This window comes from Bombina bombina, chromosome 5, assembly GCF_027579735.1.
Source record: "Bombina bombina isolate aBomBom1 chromosome 5, aBomBom1.pri, whole genome shotgun sequence".
Taxonomy (NCBI): domain Eukaryota; kingdom Metazoa; phylum Chordata; class Amphibia; order Anura; family Bombinatoridae; genus Bombina; species Bombina bombina.
Genome location: NC_069503.1, coordinates 542,795,261 through 542,814,406, shown reverse-complemented (window position 1 = coordinate 542,814,406; position 19,146 = coordinate 542,795,261). Strand labels below are relative to the sequence as shown.

At 38.7% G+C, this 19,146-nt stretch overlaps 1 protein-coding gene across 6 annotated transcripts in view; it reads left to right on the top strand.

Moving 5' to 3' along the window:
• Positions 1-19,146, top strand: part of LOC128660571 (triple functional domain protein) — a 763,036-nt gene that overhangs the window by 693,932 nt on the left and 49,958 nt on the right. For all 6 annotated transcript variants that reach the window (XM_053714497.1, XM_053714496.1, XM_053714493.1 and 3 more), the window contains exons 39-40: positions 490-556; positions 16,234-16,337. In XM_053714497.1, coding sequence (XP_053570472.1) covers positions 490-556; positions 16,234-16,337 — 171 coding nt within the window. The remainder of the gene's footprint in view (positions 1-489; positions 557-16,233; positions 16,338-19,146) is intronic.

Below are 19,146 nucleotides of genomic sequence, written 5' to 3'. Positions count from 1 at the left end.
TCCCTTTAATTTTATGACTGCTTACTGTTTTTGATATACATTTGTTAACCCTTTATACAGGCTTTATTACCAAACATTTTCATTTGACTTTTTTTAAGTCTCTCTTTGAAGTATATGTCTTAGAAAAAAATTGAATCCAAAGTATTATCAAACCATGTCAAAAGAGACGACGGTATTTACTTTTCTGGAGGTATTTCCACCTGTATACAATAAATTTGCCATGTAAATATTGCAAATCTTACTTTTCGAAGTATAATTTTAATCTGACGATTGGTGCCTTTTAAATACCACTGGTGTAGAGATTCATAACACAATTTTACTTAAAGGAACATTTAAAGTATTTTTATTTTTTTTAGGTTACTCAGTAAACATTTTTATCTCCCTTTAATTATTTAAATTTTATTTTTGCTGGCAAACATCTATTTATTTCAAATATATGGAATTCCTAGAAGGTCAATATGTATTCATTTTACATTTACATTTTCACAGCTACGTATTACAAGAACTAGTGGAAACTGAGCGAGATTACGTTCGTGATTTGGGCTATGTTGTCGAGGTATGTAACACTTTCCTTTTATATTTTATCTTTTCAGTTTTCTCAAATGAAATCAGATTGGTGTACAGATAGTCCCATTTAATTATTATTCATTTAATATTATCATGCAACATTTAGCTGAGCATTCTATAAATGCAACCATTTGGGACTTTAAAATGGACATGAAACCCATAAATGTTAATTCATGATTCAGATAGCGCATATATCTTAAAACAACTTTCTAATTTACTTCTGTCATCAATTTTGCTTCATTCTCTTGTTATTCTTTGTTGAAGGAACAACAATGCACTACAGGGAGCAAGCTGAACAGATTGGTAAGCCAATGACAAGGCATATATTTGCAGCCACCAATCAGAAGCTTGCTCCCACCTCCTGAGCCTACTCAGGTATGTTTTTGACAAAGGATACCAAGAGAACAAAGCAAATTAGATAATAGCTCTATCTGATTAATGAAGGAAACATTTTGGGTTTCATGTCCCTTAAAGTAGGATTGAGAGTTACTACAAACCATGGGAATTAGAAATAAATAAATTTGGTACTTTCTGAGTTATGGAATTTAAACTTCAAGAGAAATTTAAACACACCATATATATTTTTTTTTTTAAGAAAATGTGAAGTGCTAGTAGCCATTTACAGCAACCTTATGCTATATAATGATCAAAGACATTTAAAGTACAAGCTATGATTGTAGAGTTAGAAATGCAACCAGTCCAATCTTATACATGTGAATCTAGATCCTATAGATCCTTTTCTCGGATCGATTTTTTTTAGTTTCTAGCTCGTTTTTCAAAGTTGGAACTAGGGCTCAGATAAATGATATTGTTTTAACAGATCATGTTATAATTTCGCTGGAGATTGAACCCTGAACTGCTCCGGTGGAAGCAATGAGGAATTTCTATTTTCCAAAACATTTAATAAAAAATATACCATTTCAAAACTGGCTACGACACATGTGGCAGGAATATAGTGAGGATAACTATTTATATTTAGATAAACCAGAAGTTTTCTGGGAACAGCAAAGGTGTATTTTAGAGGCATGATAAAAGCCTATATGGTAATTGCCAAAAAGAAACTTAGAGCTTGCAAATTACAGCTGGCAAACCCAGTTACTAATGCCTATAGAAAATATATAAACATGCCGCTTAAAGAATACTGGGACAAATACAAAATAGCTAGGCAAGACAGGGATCTCTTCTTAAACTCTAAAATGACCAGTGAGGAGATTAGAATGAATGCTGTGTATGCTGGATGTTATGGCAAATCTGCTAACTATAAATATTTAGCCAGACTAGATAAGGTTAGGAAAAAGAATAATATGATTGAAAGTATAGTTGATGGCAATAAGAATTATACAGAATTAACTGATTTAAAAATGATTTTCCTTAATTATTACCAAAACATATATGCATCTAAGGTAATTTATCCAGAGAACAACAGGGCTTTTTGGAGTAAGATCACCTGTGCCAGATAAAGTTCTGAAGGCTATAGAGGATGCTAAACTTGGTAAGACCCCTGGTGGATTTCTCTAGGCTACTTAAAGCTGAAATTGTTAATACCCTAACCAGATTATTTAATGAGTATTATATCAAAAAAGCCCCAATGTCCCGATTCTTTTCAGCGTCAATTATTACCCTCATTCTCAAAAAAAGATAAAAATCCATTAGATCCTGGGTTATGCAGACCTATTTCCTTATTAAACACAGATTACAAATCACTTCTATTGTTGCTAACAGACTAAAAAAACTTTTTACAGGAAGTGATACATTTAGATCAGTCAGGCTTCATGACAGGGTAGATCCCCCTACAAATAATATACGCCGGACATATATGATTTCTCCAACATAGGTGTGTCCGGTCCACGGCGTCATCCTTACTTGTGGGATATTCTCTTCCCCAACAGGAAATGGCAAAGAGCCCAGCAAAGCTGGTCACATGATCCCTCCTAGGCTCCGCCTTCCCCAGTCATTCTCTTTGCCGTTGCACAGGCAACATCTCCACGGAGATGGCTTAGAGTTTTTTGATTGGAGTCTCAATTTAGTTCTTTCAGTTCTTCAGGGGATTCCGTTTGAACCCCTAAATTCCGTTGATATCAAGTTATTATCTTGGAAAGTTTTGTTTTTGGTTGCAATTTCTTCTGCTAGAAGAGTTTCAGAGTTATCTGCTCTGCAGTGTTCTCCTCCTTATCTGGTGTTCCATGCAGATAAGGTGGTTTTGCGTACTAAACCTGGTTTTCTTCCATAAGTTGTTTCTAACAAAAATATTAACCAGGAGATAGTCGTGCCTTCTTTGTGTCCGAATCCAGTTTCAAAGAAGGAACGTTTGTTGCACAATTTGGATGTAGTTCGTGCTCTAAAATTCTATTTAGAGGCTACAAAGGATTTCAGACAAACATCTTCCTTGTTTGTTGTTTATTCTGGTAAAAGGAGAGGTCAAAAAGCAACTTCTACCTCTCTCTCTTTTTGGCTTAAAAGCATCATCAGATTGGCTTATGAGACTGCCGGACGGCAGCCTCCTGAAAGAATCACAGCTCATTCCACTAGGGCCGTGGCTTCCACATGGGCCTTCAAGAACGAGGCTTCTGTTGATCAGATATGTAAGGCAGCGACTTGGTCTTCACTGCACACTTTTACCAAATTTTACAAATTTGATACTTTTGCTTCTTCTGAGGCTATTTTTGGGAGAAAGGTTTTGCAAGCCGTGGTGCCTTCCATCTAGGTGACCTGATTTGCTCCCTCCCATCATCCGTGTCCTAAAGCTTTGGTATTGGTTCCCACAAGTAAGGATGACGCCGTGGACCGGACACACCTATGTTGGAGAAAACAGAATTTATGTTTACCTGATAAATTACTTTCTCCAACGGTGTGTCCGGTCCACGGCCCGCCCTGGTTTTTTAATCAGGTCTGATGATTTATTTTCTCTAACTACAGTCACCACGGTATCATATGATTTCTCCTATGCAAATATTCCTCCTTTACGTCGGTCGAATGACTGGGGAAGGCGGAGCCTAGGAGGGATCATGTGACCAGCTTTGCTGGGCTCTTTGCCATTTCCTGTTGGGGAAGAGAATATCCCACAAGTAAGGATGACGCCGTGGACCGGACACACCGTTGGAGAAAGTAATTTATCAGGTAAACATAAATTCTGTTTCTTGAGCATTTTTGGAACAAGTTGCACAAGGATAAAGTATCTTTTAAACAGGATTTTGCTATGGTTCTAATTGACACTGAGAAAGCTTTCAATTTAATAATTTGGGAGCATCTTTATAATGCTCTGTCCAATTTTGGCTTTTTTGGAAATTTAATAAACTTTATTAAGGCTATATATAATTTTCCTATTTCTGCTATTTTGGTCAATGGCAGTCAAACACCTTTTTTTAAGTTAAAAAAGGGACTCTGCAAGGCTGCCCTCTTTCCCCGCTTCTTTTTAACATTGCTATAGAACCCTTGGCAGTATACTTTAGGCAAGAACTGACTGGAATAAGTTGGGGGAGCCGTATGTGTCCTTTCATTATATGCTGATTATCTATTACTTTATTTTAAAAATACTAAAAAAAATATTCCAATAGCCCTAAAGATCTTTAACCTCTTCAGTTCAATCTCTGGATATAAAGTGAATGCAGCAAAATCAGAAATTATATCGATATACAAAAACAAGGATAAGAGAAGTAGAAAGTTTTAGATATCTCGGCATTAATTTACATAAAGATCCTAATATGTGGTATAAACTTAATTACACGCCTTTTTTCTCATATATAATACCTAAACTACATCGCTGGAGTGTCTTTCCACTCTCGTTGACCGCTAAGGTGATAATGATTAAATCTATTCTCTTTACACAATTATTATATATTATGAATAATCTACCTCTGTTTATACAAGATAAGGATATTAAGATTTTTAATAGGGCATGTGCTGACTTTCTCTGGAAGAAGAATAGACATATACTCTCTATAGCTAAGCTATCGCAGCTTAAAGAATTTGGAGGCCTGGCATTTTCAGATATTAGGGCATATAACATTGCCATTCTTGCATGCTATGGAGTGGATTGGCTTTTTTCTTCTAACTATTTCACTAATATAAAAATGGAGGAAAATCTTATACATCCTCTCTCCCTCACAGCGATTCTACACTGTCCATATGTGCAACTTCCTGGAAACATTAAAATAATGATTAGTATTTACAATGTGATTAAATCATGGCAGTTACTTTGTTCTCAGTTGATCAACTTTTATATATCAGCTTTTTTACCAATTAGAGGCCACCCAGAATTCCAACCTGGGCTCCAATATCAGGTATTTAATAGGTGGACCGATAAAGGTTTAACCCCTTAACGACTGAGGACGTGCAGGGTACGTCCTCAGAAAAAAGGCAGTTAATGCCTGAGAACGTACCCTGCACGTCCTCAGTGTGGAAAGCAGCTGGAAGCGATCCTGCTCGCTTCCAGCTGCTTTCCGGTTATTGCAGTGATGCCTCGATATGGAGGCATCCTGCAATAACCTTTGTAAGTCATCCGGTGCAGAGAGAGCCACTCTGTGGCCCTCTCTGCACCGGAGATCGGTTGCTCCCTGTGTTGGTGGGTGGGAGCCGGACCGGGAGGCGGGTGGCGGCCATCAATGGCCCTGTGGATGTGAAGGGGGGCGGGATCGTGGGCGGGGGTGGCTGGGGGCGCGCACGGGCGCGCGCGTGTGCACGGGAGGGTGGGGGCGGGCGCGTGCACGGGGAGGGAGCGGGTGGGAACCGCTACACTGCAGAAAATGTGGAAATAAAAAATAGAAAAAAATAGAAAATTTAAACAATCAGTAAGGTGGTGGGGGTTTGTCTGTGGGGGGGGGGAAGCTACACTACAGAAAAAACAAACAAACAAAAAAAAAGCACTTTTTATTGTAAACTGGGTACTGGCAGACAGCTGCCAGTACCCAAGATGGCCCCCAATAAGGCAGAGGGGAGGGTTAGAGAGCGGTTTTGGGGGGGATCAGGGAGGTTGGGGGCTAAGGGGGGGATCCTACACAGCATATGTAAATATGCTAAAAAAAATTCATTTTTTTTTTAAAACCCTTTTATTTTAGTACTGGCAGACTTTCTGCCAGTACTTAAGATGGCGGGGACAATTGTGGGGTGGGGGAGGGAAGGGAGCTGTTTGGGAGGGATCAGGGGGTGGGATGTGTCAGATGGGAGGCTGATCTCTACACTAAAGCTAAAAGTAACCCTGCAAGCTCACTACAAACTCCCTAATTAACCCTTTCACTGCTAGCCATAATACACGTGTGAGGCGCAACAGGATTTAGTGGCCTTCTAATTACCAGAAAGCAACGCCAAAGTCATATATGTCTGCTATTTCTGAACAAAGGGGATCCCAGACAAGCATTTACAACCATTTGTGCCATAATTGCACAAGCTGTTTGTAAATGATTTCAGTGAGAAACCTAAAATTGTGAAAAATTTTACGTTTTTTTTAATTTGATCGCATTTGGCGGTGAAATGGTGGCATGAAATATACCAAAATGTGCCTAGATCAATACTTGGGGTTGTCTACTACACTACACTAAAGCTAAAATTAACCCTACAAGCTCCCTAAAAGCTCCCTAATTAACCCCTTAACTGCTGGGCATGATACACTTGTGGTGCGCAGTGGCATTTAGCGGCCTTCTAATTACCAAAAAGCAACGCCAAAGCCATATATGTGTGCTATTTCTGAACAAAGGGGATCCCAGAGAAGAATTTACAACCATTTATGCCATAATTGCACAAGTTGTTTGTAAATAATTTCAGTGAGAAACCAAAAGTTTGTGAAAAAATTTGTGAAAAAGTGAACAATTTTTTGTATTTGATCGCATTTGGCGGTGAAATGGTGGTATGAAATATACCAAAATTGGCCTAGATCAATACTTTGGGATGTCTACTAAAAAAAAATATATACATGTCAAGGGATATTCAGGGATTCCTGAAAGATATCAGTGTTCTAATGTAACTAGCGCTAATTTTGGAAAAAAATGGTTTGGAAATAGCAAAGTGCTACTTGTATTTATGGCCCTATAACTTGCAAAAAAAGCAAAGAACATGTAAACATTGGGTATTTCTAAACTCAGGACAAAATTTAGAAACTATTTAGCATGAGTGTTTTTTGGTGGTTTTAGATATGTAACAGATTTTGGGGGTCAAAGTTAGAAAAAGTGTGTTTTTTTCCATTTTTCCTCATATTTTATCATTTTTTTTATAGTAAATTATAAGATATGATGAAAATAATGGTATCTTTAGAAAGTCCATTTAATGGCGAGAAAAACGGTATATAATATGTGTGGGTACAGTAAATGAGTAAGAAGAAAATTACAGCTAAACACAAACACCGCAAAAATGTAAAAATAGCCTTGGTCCCAAACGGACAGAAAATGGAAAAGTGCTCTGGTCACTAAGGGGTTAAACTTAGTAGTACAATTTTTCGATTGGGGGGGGGTAGGTATGAGAACTTTTGAGAGTATTGCCTCTGAGTATAATTTATCGAACAAGAGTTTTTATGTATATCTTTAACTCCAACATTTTATCCACAAAAAAATGCAGTTGGGGCCTTGGTCGAGACAATTGGATAAAGTAGGCGACTATATTAATCTATATAGGCAGGGGAATCACTCAATTGCATTACTATATAAAATTCTGCTGGCAAAACTAAATCTGGCGTAGCTATTATCATATTGGACTAAGCATTTCGAAGAGATTGATAATGATACAATTAGTAAAGGTATTGAGTGGGTATGTGGTGCTCCCCTTTCTTCCTCATGGAAGGAATCTCACCTTAAGCTTCTTAATAATACATATATCTCACCAAAAAGACTAGCTAGATGGGCACAAGAACAACATGGCTACTGTTATAAATGTCGTTCCCCTGCAGCGGACTTACTTCATTGCTTTTGGTACTGCCCAAAAATAAGACAGTTATGGCAGAAAGTCAATTTCCGGCTAAGTAAAAACGCAATGCACCATTTTGTCATTGAGCCAAAATTAATTTTTTTCTTGACTTCTGATACGCAGAATCATAATTTGATTAATACTGTTATTCTAATTGTTTGAAATTTAATTTCTCCAACATTGGTGTGTCCGGTCCACGGCGTCATCCTTACTTGTGGGATATTCTCTTCCCCAACAGGAAATGGCAAAGAGTCCCAGCAAAGCTGGTCACATGATCTCTCCTAGGCTCCGCCCACCCCAGTCATTCTCTTTGCCGTTGCACAGGCAACATCTCCACGGAGATGGTTAAGAGTTTTTTTGGTGTTTAAATGTAGTTTTTATTCTTCTATCAAGTGTTTGTTATTTTAAAATAGTGCTGGTATGTACTATTTACTCTGAAACAGAAAAAGGATGAAGATTTCTGTTTGTAAGAGGAAGATGATTTTAGCAGACAGTTACTAAAATCGATTGCTGTTTCCACACAGGACTGTTGAGATGAAGTAACTTCAGTTGGGGGAAACAGTTAGCAGACCTTTCTGCTTAAGGTATGACTAGCCATATTTCTAACAAGACCATGTAATGCTGGAAGGCTGTCATTTCCCCTCATGGGGACCGGTAAGCCATTTTCTTAGTCAAACATAAAAGAATAAAGGGCTTCAAAAAGGGCTTAAAAAACTGGTAGACATTTTTCTGGGCTAAAACGATTGCTTTACTAGGCATATTATGCAGATTCTAACTAATAATGGTTATTATAATCTTGGGAATTGTTTAGAAAAACGGCAGGCACTGTGTTGGACACCTTTTTCAGATGGGGGCCTTTTCTAGTTATAGACAGAGCCTCATTTTCGCGCCACTAATGCGCAGTTGTTTTTGGAGAGCAAGGCATGCAGATGCATGTGTGAGGAGCTAAGAATCACTGAAAAAGCTTATAGAAGGCATCATTTGGTATCGTATTCCCCTCTGGGCTTGGTTGGGTCTCAGCAAAGCATATAGCTGGGACTGTATAGGGGTTAAATGTAAAAACGGCTCCGGTTCCGTTATTTTAAGGGTTAAAGCTCTGAAATTTGTTGTGCAATACTTTTAATGCTTTAAGACACTGTGGTGAAATTTTGGTTAATTTTGAACAATTCCTTCATACTTTTTCACATATTCAGTAATAAAGTGTTTTCAGTTTGAAATTTAAAGTGACAGTAACGGTTTTATTTTAAAACGTTTTTTGTGCTTTGTTGACAAGTTTAAGCCTGTTTAACATGTCTGTACCATCAAATAAGCTATGTTCTATATGTATGAAAGCCAATGTGTCTCCCCATTTAAATTTATGTGATAATTGTGCCATAGTGTCCAAACAAAGTAAGGACAGTAATGCCACAGATAATGATATTGCCCAAGATGATTCCTCAAATGAGGGGAGTAAACATGATACTACATCATCCCCTACTGTGTCTATACCAGTTATGCCCACACAGGAGGCCCCTAGTACATCTAGTGCGCCAATACTTATTACCATGCAACAATTAACGGCTGTAATGGATAACTCTATAGCAAATCTTTTATCCAAAATGCCTACTTATCAGAGAAAGCGCGATTGCTCTGTTTTAAACACTGAAGAGCAAGAGGACGCTGATGATAACTGTTCTGACATACCCTCACACCAATCTGAAGGGGCCATGAGGGAGGTTTTGTCTGAGGGAGAAATTTCAGATTCAGGAAAGATTTCTCATCAAGCTGAACCTGATGTTGTGACATTTAAATTTAAATTAGAACATCTCCGCGCACTGCTTAAGGAGGTATTATCTACTCTGGATGATTGTGACAATTTGGTCATTCCAGAGAAGTTATGTAAGATGGACAAGTTTCTAGAGGTTCCGGTGCCCCCCGACGCTTCTCCTATACCCAAGCGGGTGGCGGACATAGTAAATAAAGAGTGGGAAAGGCCCGGCATACCTTTTGTCCCCCCCCCTATATTTAAGAAATTATTTCCTATAGTCGACCCCAGAAAGGACTTATGGCAGACAGTCCCCAAGGTCGAGGGGGCGGTTTCTACTCTAAACAAACGCACTACTATTCCTATCGAAGATAGTTGTGCTTTCAAAGATCCTATGGATAAAAAATTAGAGGGTTTGCTTAAAAAGATTTTTGTTCAGCAAGGTTACCTTCTACAACCAATTTCATGCATTGTTCCTGTCACTACGGCAGCGTGTTTCTGGTTCGAGGAACTAGAAAAGTCGCTCAATAAAGAATCTTCGTATGAGGAGGTTATGGACAGAGTTCAAGCACTTAAATTGGCTAACTCTTTTATTTTAGATGCCGCTTTGCAATTAGCTAGATTAGCGGCGAAAAATTCAGGGTTTGCTATCGTGGCGCGCAGAGCGCTTTGGCTAAAGTCTTGGTCAGCGGATGTGTCTTCCAAGACAAAATTGCTTAACATTCCTTTCAAGGGTAAAACATTATTTGGACCTGATTTGAAAGAGATTATTTCAGACATCACTGGGGGAAAGGGCCACGCCCTCCCACAGGATAGGTCTTTTAAGGCTAAAAATAAGCCTAATTTTCGTCCCTTTCGCAGAAATGGACCAGCCTCTAATTCCTCATCCTCTAAGCAAGAGGGTAATACTTCACAACCCAAACCAGCCTGGAAACCAATGCAAGGCTGGAACAAGGGTAAGCAGGCCAGGAAGCCTACCACTGCTACCAAAACAGCATGAAGGGATAGCCCCCGATCCGGGACCGGATCTGGTGGGGGGCAGACTTTCTCTCTTTGCTCAGGCTTGGGCAAGAGATGTTCAGGATCCTTGGGCGCTAGAAATAGTTTCTCAAGGTTATCTCCTGGAATTCAAGGAACTACCCCCAAGGGGAAGGTTCCACAGGTCTCAATTATCTTCAAACCAAATAAAAAGACAGGCATTCTTACATTGTGTAGAAGACCTGTTAAAGATGGGAGTGATTCATCCAGTTCCAATAAGAGAACAAGGGATGGGTTTTTATTCCAACCTGTTCATAGTTCCCAAAAAAGAGGGAACATTCAGACCAATTTTGGATCTCAAGATCCTAAACAAATTTCTCAGGGTACCATCGTTCAAAATGGAAACTATTCGAACGATCCTACCTACTATCCAGGAAAATCAATTTATGACTACCGTGGATTTAAAGGATGCGTACCTACATATTCCTATCCACAAGGAACATCATCAGTTCCTAAGGTTCGCTTTTCTGGACAAGCATTACCAGTTTGTGGCACTTCCATTCGGATTAGCCACTGCTCCAAGGATTTTCACAAAGGTACTAGGGTCCCTTCTAGCGGTTCTAAGACCAAGGGGCATTGCAGTAGTACCTTACTTGGACGACATCCTGATTCAAGCGTCGTCTCTGTCAAAAGCAAAGGCTCATACGGACATCGTCCTAGCCTTTCTCAGATCTCACGGATGGAAGGTGAACAAAGAAAAAAGTTCTCTGTCCCCGTCAACAAGAGTTCCCTTCTTGGGAACAATAATAGATTCCTTAGAAATGAGGATTTTTCTGACAGAGGTCAGAAAATAAAAACTTCTAAGCTCTTGTCAAGTACTTCATTCTGTTCCTCGTCCTTCCATAGCGCAGTGCATGGAAGTAATAGGATTGATGGTTGCAACAATGGACATAGTTCCTTTTGCACGAATTCATCTAAGACCATTACAACTGTGCATGCTCAGACAGTGGAATGGGGATTATACAGACTTGTCTCCGACGATTCAAGTAGATCAAAAGACCAGAGATTCACTCCGTTGGTGGCTGACCCTGGACAATCTGTCACAGGGAATGAGCTTCTGCAGACCAGAGTGGGTCATTGTCACGACCGACGCCAGCCTGGTGGGCTGGGGCGCGGTCTGGGAACCCCTGAAAGCTCAGGGTCTATGGTCTCGGGAAGAATCTCTTCTCCCGATAAACATTCTGGAACTGAGAGCGATATTCAATGCTCTCAAAGCTTGGCCTCAACTAGCAAAGGCCAAATTCATAAGGTTTCAATCAGACAACATGACGACTGTTGCATATATCAATCATCAGGGGGGAACAAGGAGTTCCCTGGCGATGGAAGAAGTGACCAAAATAATTCAATGGGCGGAGGATCACTCCTGCCACTTGTCTGCGATCCACATCCCAGGAGTGGAAAATTGGGAAGCAGATTTTCTGAGTCGTCAGACATTCCATCCGGGGGAGTGGGAACTCCATCCGGAAATCTTTGCCCAAATAACTCAATTATGGGGCATTCCAGACATGGATCTGATGGCGTCTCGTCAGAACTTCAAGGTTCCTTGCTACGGGTCCAGATCCAGGGATCCCAAGGCGACTCTAGTAGATGCACTAGTAGCACCTTGGACCTTCAACCTAGCTTATGTATTCCCACTGTTTCCTCTCATTCCCAGGCTGGTAGCCAGGATCAATCAGGAGAGGGCTTTGGTGATCTTGATAGCTCCTGCGTGGCCACGCAGGACTTGGTATGCAGACCTGGTGAATATGTCATCGGCTCCACCATGGAAGCTACCTTTGAGACAGGACCTTCTTGTTCAAGGTCCATTCGAACATCCGAATCTGGTTTCCCTCCAGGTGACGGCTTGGAGATTGAACGCTTGATTTTATCAAAGCGTGGGTTTTCAGATTCTGTAATAGATACTCTGATTCAGGCTAGAAAGCCTGTAACTAGAAAAATTTACCATAAAATATGGAAAAAATATATCTGTTGGTGTGAATCCAAAGGATTTCCATGGAACAAGATAAAGATTCCTAAGATTCTATCCTTTCTACAAGAAGGTTTGGAGAAAGGATTATCTGCAAGTTCTTTAAAGGGACAGATTTCTACTTTATCTGTCTTACTACACAAACGACTGGCAGCTATACCAGATGTTCAAGCATTTGTTCAGGCTCTGGTTAGGATCAAGCCTGTTTACAGGCCTTTGACTCCTCCCTGGAGTTTAAATCTAGTTCTTTCAGTTCTTCAAGGGGTTCCGTTTGAACCCTTACATTCCATAGATATTAAGTTACTATCTTGGAAAGTTTTGTTTTTGGTTGCAATCTCTTCTGCTTGAAGAGTTTCAGAGTTATCTGCTCTGCAGTGTTCTCCTCCTTATCTGGTGTTCCATGCAGATAAGGTGGTTCTGCGTACTAAGCCTGGTTTTCTTCCTAAAGTTGTTTCTAACAAAAATATTAACCAGGAGATAGTTGTACCTTCTTTGTGTCCGAATCCAGTTTCAAAGAAGGAGCGTTTGTTACACAATTTGGACGTAGTCCGTGCTCTAAAATTCTATTTAGAGGCTACAAAAGATTTCAGACAAACATCTTCTTTGTTTGTTGTTTATTCTGGTAAAAGGAGAGGTCAAAAAGCGACTTCTACCTCTCTTTCCTTTTGGCTTAAAAGCATCATCCGATTGGCTTATGAGACTGCCGGACGGCAGCCTCCTGAAAGAATCACAGCTCACTCCACTAGGGCTGTGGCTTCCACATGGGCCTTCAAGAACGAGGCTTCTGTTGACCAGATATGTAAGGCAGCGACTTGGTCTTCACTGCACACTTTTGCCAAATTTTACAAATTTGATACTTTTGCTTCTTCGGAGGCTATTTTTGGGAGAAAGGTTTTGCAAGCCGTGGTGCCTTCCATTTAGATGACCTGATTTGCTCCCTCCCTTCATCCGTGTCCTAAAGCTTTGGTATTGGTTCCCACAAGTAAGGATGACGCCGTGGACCGGACACACCAATGTTGGAGAAAACAGAATTTATGCTTACCTGATAAATTACTTTCTCCAACGGTGTGTCCGGTCCACGGCCCGCCCTGGTTTTTTAATCAGGTCTGATGAATTATTTTCTCTAACTACAGTCACCACGGTATCATATGGTTTCTCCTATATATATTTCCTCCTGTCCGTCGGTCGAATGACTGGGGTGGGCGGAGCCTAGGAGAGATCATGTGACCAGCTTTGCTGGGACTCTTTGCCATTTCCTGTTGGGGAAGAGAATATCCCACAAGTAAGGATGACGCCGTGGACCGGACACACCTTTGGAGAAAGTAATTTATCAGGTAAGCATAAATTCTGTTTTTGAAAAACAGAAAGCCACCCCCTTTTAGATGGTTTACTGAGGCAATTATAACACGGATTATGTTTAAACAACATAACACATCTAATACACATAATAAGCAAATACATTGTTTCTTTAATAAATGGCTGAAAATAATTCAGTCCTACCCTATATCGACACAATACATGCTTACAAAACTATTGCATAGGACTGAGTACTTTGAAAGCCTAATCCTACGCGAAGTATTTCCAGTATCTTGGTATTAGTTGAATGTAGACAAATGCTAGGAAGGAGCACTAGGGACGGAGTGGAGTTGGGGGGGTTGGGGAGTGGTTTTTTTTCTACCCTTCTTTTCTTTTCCCTAGTAAGTCTATCTCTATAATTGGTCACAGCATAAGAACCTGATAAGCAAGTTTAAATGTATATTGGTTTATACTATGGAATATGCATAGTTTTATTTTCTCTCTAAAATGTCATTTACTTACAATTATTGTTTTTGTTTTTTCTCTCTCTCTTCTGTGTTTTTATTTTTTTGTGAAATGTAAAAACACTGACAAGATGATGTTATAATCTTATTGTGCATTGGCCTAAACATGTATGAAAATGTTTTCTTCTTTTTGTATAAAATGTATACGGCCGTGTATGGCAGAGATTTTGTATACTGAACATCCTGTTGGTGATAAAAAAATTAGAAAGAAAAAAAAAAAAGAAGGAAATGCAACCAGTCATTTGTATAAAATCTGTTCTATGTCTCCCCCCCCCCCCCCACAGTTTATTGTGTCTGGTCTATTATTACTTAAAGGGATAGGAAAGTCAAAATTAAACTTACATGATTCAGAGCGAGCATGTAATTTTAAGAAATTTTTAAATTCACTTCTATTTTTAAATGTGCTTCGTTCTCTTCATATCCCTTGTTGAAAAAGAATACGCACATATCGTGCACTAGTGGGAGCTAGCTGCTGATTGGTGCCTGCACACATTTGTCTCTTGTAATTGGCGAACTAGATGTGTTTAGCTAGCTGCCAGTAGTGCAATGCTGTTCCTTCAGCAAAGGATAATAAGATAATGAAGCAAATCTGATAATAAAAGTAAATTGGAAAGTTGTTTAAAATTGTTAGTTCTATCTAAATTATGAAATAAATTTTTGGCGTTTCCCGTCCCTTTAAAGGGACACTATACTCTGTAAAATTGGTTGCCTCTTAATGTGTGCTCAGTGTGAAGTGACTGACCACCTGCAGAGTATTAAATGTAAAATCACTCCTTTTTGGTTTATTTTTATATTTGAAAATGCTATTTATGCTCGGGAAACCTCAATCTAATGTTCTCAAACTTGTCAGTTGTTATAAATGTTTTGATACTCCTTCAGCAGCCAAGCAAATAATCCACCGCACCACTTTTCTTCATATAAACTTTTGAAAATGTATTAAAATATATTAGAAACATACAGGTACAGAACATGTCGAGCAACGTTTTAGGCTTATGTCCTTTACCATGCTTAATCATTACTTGTGTGTGAAGTCTCTCGTAAACTTATTGTGAACACACCACATTAAAAACTCCTAATGTGCCACCTAGTGGCTTTAATTAATTTTACACAAATCTAACAACACTATGAGGTCCATTTAAGAAGCTGTGAATGCATCTTTGGAGCATCGTCATCAGATCTCTACTTTTTAACCTGCTATGCCAACTCTAAACTGGCGTTTGTCAATTCCCTGGACTTCTCTGACCGGGGTGATTGACAGCCCCTGCTTGCGCGGCTTGTGCAATGATAAATGCAGGCAGCATACTGCTGCCTACTAGTCATGTTGCTGGGCAGACAGGGACGGAAATATGGGCAGACGGGGACTATTAGTAAATGTAGCCCAATATATACTCATTGAAGCAGATTATAATCAATACCCAACGCACTTTAGTATTCAAACTATATATCATTACTGAGTGAAAACCTAACCCTTATACTAATGTCATATCTAACTCACTAGTTAACCCTTTGGGTTCTAATGTTTCTTGCTTTTTGCTGTAATATAAGCTCCCTATCACCCCCTCTCCTTGGTTTTTCTACACTTTCAATAATCTGCCAACGTAATTGGCTAATGTTGTGTCCAGCTTTTATAAATGCCCTGAAACTGTATCTCTACACCTAATATTTGTTTTAAGTGTTTTCTCATCTAACTATAGTTGTCACCCCTACATAAATCAAAAGACATGGGCATTTAAGGAGATATATCAGCAGCCAAGAGTAATTAATCCAATCTTACCATATAAAACTGTGATGGGGAATGGCACTGGTGCCAGAACTGGTATTCTATGACCTCTGATGGTACAGAACTGAGTTGTTGACTTTGTATAAACTATTTGTAACATACTGGAACATTAAAGCAGCTTTTTAAAATATGCATATTACCCAATCAGCAAATGCAGCAGCTCCATATGTATAAGTTAATTGGCTGATCCACCCCTATTCTTTTGTGAGGGCAACAAATGAAGGCTGAAGGAACAAGAGTGGGTTATATCTCAGTGTTACTCTATGAAAAATAAATATTGTATGTAAGCATTTCAATAGAAACTAAACTGCTCTTTGTTTAAGAACAATGTATTGTTGATTGCCATGACCCTGTATATTTATTTTAAATATTAAACATTATATTTAAAAGTAAAATCTAAATATTGGGTGTGATGTGCTTGGTTTTACAGGGATACATGGCTCTTATGAAAGAGGACGGCGTTCCTGATGACATGAAAGGAAAGGATAAGATTGTTTTTGGAAATATTCATCAAATTTATGACTGGCACAGAGAGTACGTATAAACCTTAACATTTCTAGCTTGTTACCCCTCAATTATCTTCTTAAATGATTAGTTCATTGATACAACTTGTCTTCATTTGGATGCACATGGCAGAATAAAAAAGACATGAAACCCCAAAAAATTATGATAGAGCAAACAACTTTCCAATTTACATTTTATCTAATTTTCTTTATTCTCTTGGTATACTTTGTTGAAAAGCATATATAGATAGGTTCAGAAGCTTGGATATAGCTGCTGATTGGTGGCTGATCTTCTATGCCCATATTAACTGGCTTACAAATGTGTTCAGCTATCTCCGAGTAGTGCATTGCTGGTACTTTAATAAAAGATACCAAGAGAATGAAGCAAAATTGATGACAGAAGTTAATCAAATGCAACAACACAGTGAGTAGTTACTATTCTTTTATAGCTGTGCACAGCAGTTTAATGTCCATTTAAAGGGACAGTAATCATGAATATATGCTTATCAAAGATGACATACAAAATAATAAAAAAAAATGGCATGCAATGCTGTACATGGTCTACTATGTACTCTCTACTACCACATTCATATTACCCGTGAGATTTGTTGTTCTTGTTTTTTTAAGATCATCATCATTTTGGAAATTACTTAATGTTGGTCAAGGAAGGAATTGTAAATGTAATATATTGTTGTAACTATGCTTCTTAGTACAGACTGTCACTTAAAAACGGCACTTTATTTTGTGTTCAATTTTTATGATGTGTTCAGAATTTTCTACTATTATTATTCAGCGAACACACAAGTCTGTGCTTAGGGGGGGACACTTTTAGATTGTAATATAAAATGTTTATGTGCATTAAAACAGAAACTCCGGCAGAGGTGATAACATACTGCAAAATGATGAACATTATGCTAACATCATGACCGTGATTAGCCTTGCTTACTAGATTAACAAGTCAACATTGGTTATGCCTAATAACACAAGCGGTAGTGATGTGAATGTTTTCTCACTTGATTTGTATGCAAAATTATTGCAAATTATTGCAAGAGCATACTTCTTCTTACGTCTTCTACATTATTACACAGTAATTAATTAAAGGGACACTGAACCTAAAAAAAATTGTTGCATGATTCAGATAGGGCATGCAATTTAAAAAAAAAAGAGAATTCTTTTTACAGAAAAATGTTAAATGCTTGTAAGATAAATGCTCTATCATCAGTTCAGATAATTTAAAGGGACATACTAATGCATAAAAATCAAAGGCTCTAATTTATTATGTCATTATGTCATTTTTGCACTACTGACCCAAATATGGGACAGATTACAAGTAGCGCCCTAACAATAGCATGGGAAGTGATAAGCAATATCTCTGGACCATGCTTACATTAGCAAGCTACTTGATATCACAAGTCCATGGCAAATCTGATTTACCAGAGAAGGGTTAGTGCGCCCGACATCGCTCTAGCGCAACCTATACTTTCAATGGAGATTATGACTTTGCTAAATAGCACTAATATTACAAGTTGAAAGTTATAGGATGTGCTCGGGTGCAAGTCAAAACTGTGCTAGAATATTTAGCGCGTTTGTAACATCTATTTCTTTCATGTAATTAGCAAGAGTCCATGAGCTAGTGACGTATTGGATATACATTCCTACCAGGAGGGGCAAAGTTTCCCAAACCTCAAAATGCCTATAAATACACCCCTCACCACACCCACAAATCAGTTTTTACAAACTTTGCCTCCTGTGGAGGTGGTGAAGTAAGTTTGTGCTAGATTCTACGTTGATATGCGCTCCGCAGCAGGTTGGAGCCCGGTTTTCCTCTCAGCGTGCAGTGAATGTCAGAGGGATGTGAAGAGAGTATTGCCTATTTGAATTCAATGATCTCCTTCTACGGGGTCTATTTCATAGGTTTTCTGTTATCGGTCGTAGAGATTCATCTCTTACCTCCCTTTTCAGATCGACGATATACTCTTATATATACCATTACCTCTACTGATTCTCGTTTCAGTACTGGTTTGGCTTTCTACTACATGTAGATGAGTGTCCTGGGGTAAGTAAGTCTTATTTTTGTGACACTCTAAGCTATGGTTGGGCACTTTTATATAAAGTTCTAAATATTTGTGTTTAAACATTTATTTGCCTTGATTCAGGATGTTCAATATTCCTTATTTCAGACAGTCAGTTTCATTATTTGGGATAATGCATTTGAATAATCAATTTTTTCTTACCTTAAAATTTGACTTTTTTTCCCTGTGGGCTGTTAGGCTCGCGGGGGCTGAAAATGCTTCATTTTATTGCGTCATTCTTGGCGCGGACTTTTTTGGCGCAAAAATTTTTTCTTTGTTATTTCCGGCGTCATACTTGTCACTGGAAGTTGCGTCATTTTTGACGTTTTTTGCGCCAAAAGTGTCGGCGTTACCGGATGTGGCGTCATTTTTGGCGCCAAAAGCATAAAAAATATGGGCGTCATTATTGTCTCTACATTATTTAAGTCTCATTGTTTATTGCTTCTGGTTGCTAGAAGCTTGTTCACTGGCATTTTTTCCCATTCCTGAAACTGTCATTTAAGGAATTTGATCAATTTTGCTTTATATGTTGTTTTTTCTATTACATATTGCAAGATGTCCCAGATTGACCCTGAATCAGAAGATACTTCTGGAAAATCGCTGCCTGGTGCTGGATCTACCAAAGTTAAGTGTATTTGCTGTAAACTTGTGGTATCTGTTCCTCCAGCTGTTGTTTGTAATGAATGTCATTACAAACTTGTTAATGCAGATAATATTTCCTTTAGTAATGTTACATTACCTGTTGTTGTTCCTTCAACATCTAATACT